The following is a 12,858-nucleotide window of genomic DNA, read 5'->3' on the forward strand; positions in this document are numbered from 1 at the left end:
AGTTCATGTATTCACTATGTGCTAATGCTTTGTTCCGGTTCTCTATTAAAAGGAGGCCTTAATATCCCCTCGTTTCCGCTAGGACCCCGCTGCCACGGGAGGGTAGGACAAAAGATGTCATGCAAGTTCTTTCTCATAAGCATGTATGACTATTTACGAAATACATGCCTACGTTACATTGATGAATTGGAGCTAGTTCTGTGTCACCCTATGTTATAGCTATTACATGAGGAATCGCATCCGGCATAATTATCCATCACTGATCCATTGCCTACAAGCTTTTAACATATTGTTCTTCGCTTATTTACTTTTCCGTTGCTACTGTTACAACAACTACAAAACCCCCAAAACTATTATCTTTACTTTTGCTACTATTACCTTTATTATCATACTACTTTGCTACTAAATATCTTGCTGCAGATACTAAGTTATCCAGGTGTGGTTGAATTGACAACTCAACTGCTAATACTCAAGAATATTCTTTGGCTCCCCTTGTGTCGAATCAATAAATTTGGGTTGAATACTTTACCCTCGAAAGCTGTTGCGATCCCCTACACTTGTGGGTTATCACCCTCCGACGTGCGACTGACGCAATCTTCAAACTGTGTGGTTAACTGCAGCTTTGGCGGCCGTTTAGCCGCCCCCAGGACCGGGACGTCATCACCACCCTCCTCTCCGATCTTTGCTCGATGGCGCTCCGCGTGGCTCCCCCGCTGCCGCCTCCTCCTCCTGAGCCTGACTAGACCGACTGGCGGCTATTTGGCGTGTGTGTTTTGGGTTTAGGGCTTGTTGTGCTGTGCCCTCAGCATTGACCCTTTCTTGTACTATTTGTTCCTGTGGACCTCCGTGTGTGTGTGTGCGTGGTTTGTGTTGGACCTTGTTAGATACTTGTTGTGCGGTGGCTTTATAATATAAAGCAGGGCGAAAGCCTTTTTCGGTAAAGCACATCGCTGAAAGACCTAAAATAAATTCAGAAAAATACGAGCATCGTTGTCAAGTCTAGGACTTGAACCCTGGGTGTTTGGGTAGATAATTGTCCTCCTAACCATCCAACTACAGATCGGTTCGTGAAGGAAAAATAGCTTATGGCATATTTTTTTTTTGTTATGAAACCAAAAAAATATCAAAAAATGTTACAGAGCCGATGTTTCCTACTAACAGTTTTCGGTTTTTAGTGAACTTCTTTATGGTACGCCTGATTCAACGCACGAATCTCAAAGTATGACATGTGGCAATCTTTGTGTGCACACCACTCGCTTCGATCCACCCTTTGGAGTGAACGACACAAACGTTTGCTCCCGGCTACCCTCCCTAAACAATCCATGTGTAGCATGACATTCATCTATGATGTAGCATGGCAATTACTGAAATTCTGAACACATGATGACAACTTTGTCCTGTTGTAGCATGACAATTTATTGGACATGTAAGAAATTTTTGTCTACTATACCATCGCAAATGTTTTTCTATAACATGTCAATTCTCTTTTATCGTTGCATGGCAATTTTTAAAGGAACTTGTAAGCGTGGGCGTGCAACGCATGTATCGTTAAAAAGTTATGAAGGGTCGTTGGCATGGTCAAAATCGTAACCAAATTCAAAATTGAATACCTTAGTTTAATGAAAGAGCTTCAAAGTCAGTGAACATAGTAAACTAAAAGAATTAAATGGGAGAGCTATTTGATAATCGCCGACCCGGTCAAAACCGACTGATCTAATTCTAAATTGAAGACCTCAATTGTTTTTGTGGACTTAAAATTGGGAAGTATAGTGTATAGTATAAAAGAATTGAACGAGAGAGCTTTGAGAAATTATTGTCTCGGTCAAAATTGAATGACCCAATTTCAATTGAAGACCTCAATTAAATGTGTGCTCTTTAAAAATAGAAAGCATAGTGTTATAGAAGATATATTCTTTCTGATACCCCAAAATAGTGAAATAAGAAATCAAAGCAGAGGAAAAAAACTTGTATCCACAATGAATTAAAAAAAAGTCAAATGTATCATTTTAGTCTGGACATAAAAAAAGTTAGTTTTAGACAGACATAGAAAAAAAAGCTAATGCACACCATGTCGATGTGCAAGTAAACATGTCATGTGCTCATGTCAAGGAAATCACCCTTGAATGAGCAAAACCATGATGAAATCACAATTATTGATTGTTCATCGTTTTTAAGGTAGCTCACCATCCATGCTGAATGGTGAACACAATGTCTAGAAACCAGGTTATAAATCGGTCTGGGTCCCTGTTCGTAAGCGGTGTGGTACTAAATGTATCCGACATCGTTCTCGCGTTACCTTGATATACTGGGCCAAACTGAAGGCCCGGTACAGGGAGGAAAGGAATGGACGCGCCAGACCGTCAGCCCGGGCCTGCAGTAGACTTCTGGAGAGTAGACCAGCGGCGGCCGGCGAGGTCGGGAGCACCGGAGGAGGAGGGAGGACGGCCGGGCGGCGCTGTGTGTTTTCCGCCTCATCCTTTCCGGTAGTCGGCACTCGGCGTGTGTACCGGCCGGGGCATCCGCGGGCTCTCGTGTGGACGCCATGGCTGCAAGGTGTTCGACGTAATGCTCCCTGCTTCTGATGGTGCTCACAGGACCCCAGCGAGGTACTTCTTTCGATAATACATGGGCAAGGTACAGAAAATGTATAGCGGCTTAAGTTCTGATGTATACCAAGAAGAACTTTACGCTTGACCATATTATAGTGTCTGCCGCTGATCTGCAGACTGCAGGCATTATGAAGGTGCAGAGTGAGACATGGAGTTGCCTTGTCTTCTCACCCTGAAAGGAGTTACCTTGAGTGGTGGGTGATGAAGGAATGTTTTCTTGCCAGGATGCTTTCTCATCTTCTGTCCACTTGTTTCAGGAATCAGGTGAGAGCATTATGTCCCCTGTCGTCATTGTTGTCGCAATTTTATGGCGTTTTTTAATTGATTAATGTAGATCATATCTGTTGAATTTAATTTGAGTCAACAATGACTTATGTTGTGTCTATCCGTTTGATTCATGCTAGAAGCTTATGCATTTTGGTAAATAGGCACCAGACCACCTGAATACATTAACCAGAGCGAAATTTGTATAGGGGTACACAAGCATGAAGCATGTGACCTTCTCACTAAGCATGTGAGGACAGGTATTGCTTCCAAGACATAGCGACGATCTTGTCACTAAGTTCTTTAAACATACAAGTCCAAACAGTGTGGTTAGGGTGCAGACAACAAGTCCATGCAATCCACATTCCTGAACACTTTGGCGTTGTGGGCATTCCAAATTTTCAAGAGGTGGCACTGGGAGATGTTTCTGCAGAACAATTTAGCCTTTGTATTGAGATTGTCCTTGATGAGCCACCTGAATATCACAGATGGGGGCATATTGGATGGAGGAGAGTCGTGTTAGTGGGATTCGACAATAGGTTATTAGAGAATTGAGGTTTTTTCCCATGCAAAGGATGACTTCGATCTAGGCACGTGTTTGAACAAGTTTTTTTTTTCTCAAATTTTTTTTTGCGAGGGAACAAGAGAACCAGTTTCCAGAAAATCTTAATACTTTCAGTATTTTTCCGCTCGGAACTTCCAAACGAACTTTGAATTCAAAAATTTTTAGTGTAATAATACATTTTGTCTCAACCCTGGGATGTCGAGGTGATGATTCGCACACATTATCACCTGGACTAAAGCAATTATGTGAAAACATTTAGGTGGGAAGCTCTGGTGTTGAAGAATTAGAAGGACAGGTGGCCAAGAGAATTCTTTCTGGAAAGAGGAAAACCCCCGGTCTCTGCATCAATTGACGCAAACATTTTATTTATTATTAAACACAATGACAAACATTCAAACCGATCGACTTACACAAAAAGAAAGAGAAACCTGAGGCCATGTACATTGAACCTGCCTCACAGTTGCATCTCCACCATACTAGCACAAACCCTATGACCATGGACCATAATCCACCGGTCGAGGAACCAGAGGATTTTGTGGAACTTATCTGCAATAGCCAATAACTGCCAGCCATTACCAGTTACCTTGTTACAACTCAGTTACCTTTGTTTCTTTTAATGGCCTGAAATCAGTAGAAATAGATTTGATCTGTTTATCTCAGTCATCCCAAGAGCAGTGCTTCTCTTTCAAGCAATAGCGCTTCTAATCTTCATTTGCAGGCTGCATTCTTTTCTGTCAGAGATCTTTGGAACTTCTTATATGGACAGGTTTCTTCGTAGTGCACTCTTATTACTCTGTAGTTCTATATGCTGGGGGATAACTCACACCCTCCTTTTTTTATTCTCTAGTTCGCCATCGTATACCAACACCAAAAATGTATGTGCATGTTTTAGTACATTGCACAATTGTGGAACTCTATAGGATGCACGGGTTGTCATGCATATTCTATACCGTACTTTCGCAAACAGTAAATCACATTTGTGGCCGTGTCTGCACAACGTAGATCTTTCCATCCTTCACCACTCCTTCAATATCCTGTGGAGACCCATAGAGCTCCTCAATAGCATGACCAGCACGAGCAATGTTTGAGAGTATTGAGTTACGGAAACTGCAATCTGTAATGAGGGGATCATTTGTGTAGTCAAGAATCACTTCTTCTTCCTTGTCCATAGGCACACTACAGAAAGAACAGCAAATGATTACCTGCAACCCCCATAGAAAAGAGAATTTAAAATGTACAATCGTGTATCATGAAAGATTTTCAGTCACCTGTCATAGAGTCCAGCCCCAGCATAGCCTTCCAAGTCCTCACCATTTGAGTCAGAACGGAAGATGACCGACTTCTTTATGAAGAGGCCAATTGGCTTGCTTGGATATCCCAATACCTAAAACAATTTTTTTAGTAAACTCATATAACACCTTCACTCAGGGACAGTACGGAGAAAATAATAATTGCTAGTAATATTGGTTTACCCTGGGAGAGTCAAGATTATCCTTCTTGCAGACGAAGCTCATTGCACGACCAGGAAAGGCTCCCACAAGGGTCTCCCCAAGCCCTTTAACAACTTCAGCGTATATCTCTGAAGACTCTCCAGATGATGGGTTGGTAGTATGTATCACGAAGGCGTAGTCTGCACTCACAACTTCTTGCACAAGAACCGACATGCAAAGGTTGGCATGATCAAGCTTCACTTTCCGGGTGCTGAAGTACGCTCTTTCATTCCATTTTGAGGCCCACACCTGACAGTATGCAAGACGGGATTTTTCAGTCTCGCTAATTTCTGAATATTGTCTATAATGAATTCTAGTATCAGCTATGTCACCTTTTTGATTGCCATCCATGCTTGTTCCCAACGCTGTTCACCTTCATCTCCAGGCCATGGCATTCCAGAACCTTGCATCTTCTCCTTGAGTTCCTTCACCTGAAAATAAATCAGTGTAATAATTCAGATTTTGAATTAGGGAGCTTACAAAGGAACTGTTACAAGTAGGATTATGTTGCAAAAACAAGCTGTTGCAGTTGAATTTGGGAGCTTACATAGGAACTGTTCAAGTAGGATTATGTTACAAAGAACCCTTGCAAGTAGGGAATAGTTTGTTACCAGATCAGTAGGAGCTGTTAGGTTCAGCAGAACATTTCGGATTTCATTAAGAGCACCAAATTCTCCTTGATTGAGCTTGTCCGTTAGGATCTGTACCTTTTGGGCTACTTCCTGCCAATTGAAATGGACCATAAATGCATTGAGTATTATTATGCCAGTTCAGTAGTTCTCGAAAACCACACTATAACTTAACATGGTCTTTGAATAGTAGACATCTGACAGTTCACCAAGAATTTTTTTAGTAGTTGCGTCAAACATGCTATATAGTTTAGAAAAACAATAAATGCATAGTATTGCTTCAGAAGTAGAGTTTAAGAAGTGAACGCCGCCACCTATGTTTGTGCGTCCTTTTTATGTGTGTTGGGCTTGTTGAGCTATGCCCTAACAGAACCTTCTCTGTTTGGTGTGTGTGCGTGTGGCTGTTGTATTGTGAGACTCTGCGTGCGGTGGCTGTGTGTGTGTGTTCCGCTTGTTGGTACCTTGTTGAACCTTGTGCTCGGTGGTTTGCTTTATATATAAAGCGGGGAGAAAGCCTTTTTTGGTAAGAAGTGAAAGCCATGTGATGCTTAGTATGATGCATTTGCGAGAGATTAATCTAGTGATATGATACCAACCTTGTTAGTCGTATCAGACAAAACTGTTTCGAACGTTCCAAATGGGAGTGCAACTGACGTTGGGACACTGACCCATGATGGCACCTTTCCGTTGAGGTAAGCTATATTCCGAGATTTAGCTCCGACCTAATAAAAAAGTACACTTGAATAATTCAAAATATGCATAATTTATTTGTGATAGAATATGAATATGCTCCCTGGTATGGTCACTTTCAGAAAGTAAAGATGCATGATCCATAGGTAAGATCAGAAATTCAGAATGGCATTGGAGTAATGACCTTTTCATCAGAGAATTCATCAGCAGATATTGCGTGCTTTCCAACAAATTGCTTCTTCACTAGTGACAGAGATGGTGCTGATTGGCCATCTGCTGTATCAGGGGAACTTGAAACTAGAAGTTCATTCTCTGCAATCTCTCTATTAAATGTGCAGACAGGTAGATGTTAGGCATATCAAATAAAATTCTCGGCGATGACTTGGTATGGCTACGTTGTAAAGAATAAATATTACCTGTAGTTTATATCTACAGAACCTGGCTTTAGTGAAAGTACCTTGCCTTCATTTTGTTGCAGTTCAGAGAAGATATTTGGGTCAAAGCATGTGGCAAACAATACCTTCAAAGGAAGAGATCGATTATTATCTAGCATATATGGTAGACTAGAGTAATAAATATACTTATTAGCGTCCAAACGGTTTTGTTAAGAGAGATGACCTTGCTATTCCTTGCTCGAACTGAGACATGGGACAATACATCGGGCATATCTGGAGTAAGGACGGCGACAACACCGTCAGGTATTTCCTCTTCTCCCTTGACACCTTTTACCACCAAAACTGTGGGCTTGTCATAAGATTGGTCTTGAACAGTGAGCAATTGGTCTACGGCAACCACATACCCCGCTACTTCAACTGGGCTTATGATCTGCCAACTGTTAAAATATATAAGATGCTATTTAGAGATTGGGATCAGCTTCCATATAACTTTGAGGTTATCATCTTAAAAGGTACAATAACGCAAGACTATTATAGATATTGTAGTGGCAGCAATAAAATTATGTGTCTTACCTTCCTAGGTTTGCAACGTTCCTAAGAACAGGGTCAAGACGATTGAGGAGTAATGACAATGAAGCGGCTGATCCACTACGGATAATTTCCTCCGTAAATATGTCAAGCTGTAGATATGATATTTAATACATGTATGCGGATAGGAAAATAAAGTAAAATAAATTATGATTGATGGAAGCACTTACTGTCCATTTCTCAATTCCAAGTAACGAACCAAGGTATTCTGCTGAAGGCTGAAGAATATTATGGTATTCTTCTCCCTTGGTTGCAAGTGCAAGTCTAGTTCTGTCTAGAAATGCTTTTGCATACAATGCCCACTGATTATCAGATTTGTTTGACATTTCAAGTGCATGGTTCCATCCCTTTAAGAGACAAATAAGAACACTGTCATGTGCAGCAAGACCAACAAAAAATATATTTGTCCATTTGTACTATCAACATGTGGTTTTACAAGCAAAAGGGAGTTGTTTGATCACCAAATCATAATTGTTTTCTTTGAATGCACCTTGCTCAACTTTAAGTGTAAGATCAAAATAACACACAACAAAATCATGGTTGTGCGGAAGTTTGTACCTTTAAGCAGTATAGGAGATCCTCATTGTCATCGGTGGACAACGCAAGATTTTCAACAACTAGACCGATGAAGTACATGAGTTTCTGGATGAAAAGGAGATGATTATGAGACAGTACGCATGCCAAAGTAACAAACATTTATCTTTGTAAATGGGAAGAAACAGCGAGATATGTTTAGTTAACCTCAGGTGATGCATTGTTCAGATTTTCATATGACCTTTCAACTGCTGTCCTAACAGTAGAATCAAGAGCAATGTCCAAAAATATGAGATCCTTCAAGCGATCCGTTGAGCCAAGGAGCAAAGGGCGAAGCGCAGCTCTTGCCTCCAAGAGACCCTGTAAGGTAGCAATTAATACTACTGAACTATAATGTGTGTATTGTTTAATAGCACTGGTGCAATAGGAAAATGAATGCCTGAAAATTTGATGTGAGTAAGGAGTCTTCAAACAGCAGTGTTACCTCAACAAGCGATTCCACTGATTTATCCTCAATGTGCTCAAGGACAAACTTAAGCAATTCCTGTGCCCAAATGATGAATATCAACACAAACATGCCTTCATATGCTACAAATAATAATGTATTAAAAGGGAAGTTTAAGCATATTTACAGAAAATCCAGATGGTAATCCCTTCACAGGATTCACTTCGACACCGACCATGAAACCCTGACTCTGTAACAAGGAAATATTGTCATAACTAATACGAGCATGGTTTCAATAATTTAGCTGATATATCATGGTACCTCTGACGTGTACCCTGTACAGGTTCCTATAGCAGATTCTAGATCAGCACCGGAGTGAACAGCCTGTGATATTAGAATTATAGTCACACATAACAGTCAAGTAAAGATAAGCAAAATGGCATTTCCATAAATACATCACTATATCATGTTCGCATTTTCTTCCATATGGAGATGAGTAGAACTTTACAAAACAAAAGGTCTGGAGTTACCAGCCATCTTGATGTTTCTAAGCAAGATTATGTGCTACATACTAGCATATCTTTCACAATGAAGCTGACCTTGAGGCTTCTCATGTAGTTTGTTAAGTCACGTAGTAGACCCTCCTTCTGGTCCCTCGTTAAATTTGGCTCTGAGTGAATAGGGTGGTCGTAGCTTGCTAATCTTTCCTTTGTTATGCCATTTTTGTTTAAAGTATCCCAATAAACTTTGATGTCAAGGTCACTGTTCATATAGTCCATCAGTGCCTGCAAAACATGAGATATAGTCATATACGTACCGTAAAGTCTGAATTCCTTACGGTGCTAAGAATCCAAATATGAATGCCTTACCTGGCAAATCACCACATCGTCTGGGCTTGTATTGTTGTGTAGTTTTTGATGCCATTCTTCCATCATTCCACCCATGCAGTTATTGTTTCTCTACAATGAAAACAACTGATGTACACCCCGCAAAAAAATACTATTCCTGTATCGTGTACTCTTTCATCAACAAATCAGCAAATGAAAGTGGTTGAATAAACTTACCTGTATTACTAAAATCTCATCACGAATACGTTGACCGACATCACCCTGACCTCCACGACCTACTGCGGCCAATATCATTCTTAGCATCTCCCTGTACTGTGGATACGTTCTGTAGAGACTTTCAAGATTGTCTGTGAACCTATCTTGTGCTTGGCTAATCTCACTGCATAATTGTAAGAAGGGGCAACATGTTATTAAAGCTACTTGAGTTCTGTTTGGTGGAAATGCTATAATTATCATTCTACTGAGCTTATTATGATTTTTTTTTCTTTGTAGGGTTGATGAAATGAGGGATACAAAGTGCATACCGTGGCTTCACATTATAATTCTTGTTCCAGATAAGTTGCCTCGTGGCCATGAATCTCATCCAAACCAGTAGTCCAGCAAGACCCAATTGTCCCACATCTTTTGCTTGTTCAACTAGGTCGGATGCTATATTGAATCTGTAGAGGAATAACACCAGTTTATTGATCTACCAGAGAACTACCCGTGTTACTATAGACTATAGTCACCATTTAGCATTTTACCTATGCATAAAAGATTTTTGGGCCTCTCCCTCTAGATCGGCTATTGTTTCTAGCAAAGCCTTTGCAGTCCCTTTACCAGCATCACTACTATCCTTCTGCTGCATGGCAGGTATGAGATTTTGTTAGCACTTTTGAAGGAACTCTTGGCTAATATTGGGGAGAAAATGAAATATGGTCGAAAGCTGAAGTGTAAAGTCACCTCTGAAGTCTTGGCAGCTCTCCTGCTAAAATCAAGGTAAAAGTCAGAGGTATTGTTCTTTATCCATGTTTGATTAGACCGGAGGACAAAAGGCATCCCCTTATAGCTGTCGGCATCAAGCTCTATCTCCAGAACCTTGACATGTCAAAAAGTTCCATCAAATGTAAACACCATTACAAAGTGGAAACAAATACTGCAATGATAAATTATGTTTACCTGGTAATGCAAACCATCTAGTTCAGCATCAGAGAATGAACTCTCACATGCCAGTTCAAGCAATGTCGAACCAGCAGGTGGCACACCTGGAGGAGGTGCCTGGAAAAAGTTTACATGTTAGTCTCGTTGTTAATCTTACCTGGAATCTTGTGATGATTTTACCTTCCACTCTCCAGCCTTCTTTGCCAGTGCCCAGTGGAGAATAAGTGGCTCGGCGTGATTTGTGGCCAAGTGAACTTTGAACTTTCCTTGTACTTCTGACATCGATGCCTTCAAAAAGGGAGAATAGTTTAGCCCGCATTGCAATATGAGGCTAGAAGCATAAGATTAAGGTGTAGAATATCTATCTGAACTAACCATGATCTCCTTTTCGCCCAGTTTGAAGACCTTTTTGCAGAGGACTTGGCAACCATTCTTCTCTTGTAGTGACTTCAGGAAGAGATCAAGAACCGTGGGATTCCGATCTGGAGTAGCTTCTGGTGCCTTATTTACGTCAGTGGAACTGGATGTGTGTTTACTGAGGAGTTGCATGACATCTCTGTTTTTGCGTGTGACCCTTTCAGATGAGAAGTTTTGGTTTGTTGCTGCAGGAGCAGAATGCTGTGCCTGATGGTGGCCTGGTCGTATATGGATTAGGAAGTTCTCGCCGTTATTTTTGAACCTGTTCAATGAAGAGGCAAGTAGGTTTGTTGGCATCATACACATGGGTAAAGATGTAAAACGGGACGACGATCTTGAATGCCACACTGACCATTTGTTCTGTGCCTCATCGACGAGAACAAACTCGATTGATTGGAGAGCTGGATCGTCTATCTCGATTTTCAGTGTAGAATTGGAACCAGACTGGTATTCAGAAGACAAAATAAGTCAGCAAATAAATTGATGTAACATCAGTTGATCATAATCTCTGAGTAAGAATTGACATTTATAATTTGCGAGAGAATTGATATTTATTTTGGCATGTACGCCATTCCTAGTGTTGTCTAGCACACAGATTCACAAGCATGGGAACTTCGTTCAGCATAATTTCTATGTAGGCTTCTACTATTCGCAAAAATTATGACTTGCTAGCAACATGTAATCAAAGATTTGTTGTATAACAAAAAGTTGCTTTATCAAAAAAAAAGACCAGTATGGGGGCTTTTTAATTAAGAAGGAGAATGTGAGACAACAACATTCTACCCAAGGTTCGCGTGGGTTATGAGACGCCATTGCGCTCTGGCCACTGGACTAGGAGTCCATCCATTGCGCTCTGGCCACTGGACTAGGAGTCCATCCACAAAATTACTTTATCTTTTGTTTTGTATAAGAAACTTGTACTAAGCGAGGGATAATTAATATGGATTAGAGGGAGTACTCCATCCGTACATAAATGCAAGTCTTTTTAAAGATTTCAATATAGACTACATAGGGATGTATATAGACATATTTTAGGGCGTAGATTCACTCATTTTGCTCGGTATGTAGTCCATACTGAAATCTCTAAAAAGACTTATATTTAGGAACAGAGGGAGTATATGGTATTGTATAAAAGAAAGTGCACTATCTTTGACACTTTGTCATGTATTTACAATATTTGCAATCTCTTACCTAACATAGTGTTAAATACGTTGTCATGTATATGTTTGATAGATGTTGTGACCATGTCTAATGTGGTACTACCTCCGAATACATGACTCTAAAGAAAGCGTAAAATATATAAAAGAACTTTGATTATTAAAATATTGTAAAGTGTTAACATTGGTAAGGTAAAAATCACATTTTTAGATTTGCCAGGAAAATATTTCTATAATATACATTTCTTAAGAAATTTTATTAATATATAAATATAAGGTAAGAAACAAATGTTGCGATGGAGACTGTCAATGTCCAAACTTACATGTATTTTGGAATGAAAAATAATTGTTTAAAATGTTCGGGTGGAAATAATAATATTTTTTCATTAAATCACTTTTAATTTCACAATTTTCATTGACATGTATGTACAAAAGATAATGCTCAAATATGCTTTTTTTTAAATTTAAAATATCACGTGTTGTGATATAGAATAATTATATAGTATTTAAAATGCAATAATATAATTATTGTGATATAAAAAGATGATGTTCCATTATTGATACATAGATAGGGATGACGCCAATAATTACACATTTTCTCCTCAGTTTCACACAAAAATCATCCCGGGAAAATAAAGCTGAGATTAAGCAAAACATATATCTACGACTATTACGTCACCTATTGACACTTCTGACTTATTACCACCGTGAATTTTTGTGAGCCGATTCAAACAAAAGTAGTCATGAATCAAGTCTAACAAATTAAATATTTATATTGAACTTCCATACTTACTTATAACTCGGTTTTATTTATCAAAATAATATTAAATATTTTGATCAATTATTTATGATAATTGAGCATATCATTAATATTAACAATAGTCTTTTTTCTTCTACAATTGTAATGTATACCCATGAAAAATGTGCATGTAGTGTGCTAAAGTTAGACTATGTTTGTAATGAAAGTAAAATTTTAGACGCATTACGCCTTAAAGTATATTTAAATCACATCCCCATGTGAGAAAATAAGAAAAGATAAAATATAGTGACATGCTTTCGTATATTAATTTGTGACACCGATATGAAT

At 39.4% G+C, this 12,858-nt stretch overlaps 1 protein-coding gene and 1 long non-coding RNA gene across 2 annotated transcripts in view; one reads left to right on the forward strand and one right to left on the reverse strand.

Annotated features, from left to right (window-relative positions):
- Positions 1–2,315: 2,315 nt before the first annotated feature.
- On the forward strand, positions 2,316–11,974 carry LOC123141051 (uncharacterized). Its single transcript, XR_006470139.1, has 3 exons — positions 2,316–2,634; positions 2,726–2,873; positions 9,550–11,974. It is a non-coding gene; the product is annotated as an uncharacterized lncRNA (long non-coding RNA).
- LOC123141038 (alpha-glucan water dikinase, chloroplastic) overlaps positions 4,123–12,858 on the reverse strand; it is a 12,127-nt gene continuing 3,391 nt past the window's right edge. The window contains exons 5-30 of the mRNA XM_044560287.1: positions 10,967–11,058; positions 10,573–10,876; positions 10,378–10,485; positions 10,216–10,314; positions 10,000–10,134; positions 9,801–9,898; positions 9,582–9,716; positions 9,274–9,436; positions 9,079–9,168; positions 8,809–8,994; positions 8,531–8,593; positions 8,397–8,459; positions 8,249–8,308; positions 7,972–8,124; positions 7,789–7,872; positions 7,401–7,577; positions 7,216–7,322; positions 6,866–7,079; positions 6,664–6,767; positions 6,432–6,570; positions 6,154–6,279; positions 5,540–5,650; positions 5,261–5,359; positions 4,911–5,177; positions 4,707–4,822; positions 4,123–4,614 (exon numbers count right to left, since the gene is read on the reverse strand). Of these exons, the coding sequence (XP_044416222.1) occupies positions 4,410–4,614; positions 4,707–4,822; positions 4,911–5,177; positions 5,261–5,359; positions 5,540–5,650; positions 6,154–6,279; positions 6,432–6,570; positions 6,664–6,767; positions 6,866–7,079; positions 7,216–7,322; positions 7,401–7,577; positions 7,789–7,872; positions 7,972–8,124; positions 8,249–8,308; positions 8,397–8,459; positions 8,531–8,593; positions 8,809–8,994; positions 9,079–9,168; positions 9,274–9,436; positions 9,582–9,716; positions 9,801–9,898; positions 10,000–10,134; positions 10,216–10,314; positions 10,378–10,485; positions 10,573–10,876; positions 10,967–11,058 (3,498 nt within the window). The 3' untranslated portion in view covers positions 4,123–4,409. The remainder of the gene's footprint in view (positions 4,615–4,706; positions 4,823–4,910; positions 5,178–5,260; positions 5,360–5,539; positions 5,651–6,153; positions 6,280–6,431; positions 6,571–6,663; positions 6,768–6,865; positions 7,080–7,215; positions 7,323–7,400; positions 7,578–7,788; positions 7,873–7,971; positions 8,125–8,248; positions 8,309–8,396; positions 8,460–8,530; positions 8,594–8,808; positions 8,995–9,078; positions 9,169–9,273; positions 9,437–9,581; positions 9,717–9,800; positions 9,899–9,999; positions 10,135–10,215; positions 10,315–10,377; positions 10,486–10,572; positions 10,877–10,966; positions 11,059–12,858) is intronic.

Source organism: Triticum aestivum, chromosome 1B, assembly GCF_018294505.1.
Source record: "Triticum aestivum cultivar Chinese Spring chromosome 1B, IWGSC CS RefSeq v2.1, whole genome shotgun sequence".
NCBI lineage: Eukaryota > Viridiplantae > Streptophyta > Magnoliopsida > Poales > Poaceae > Triticum > Triticum aestivum.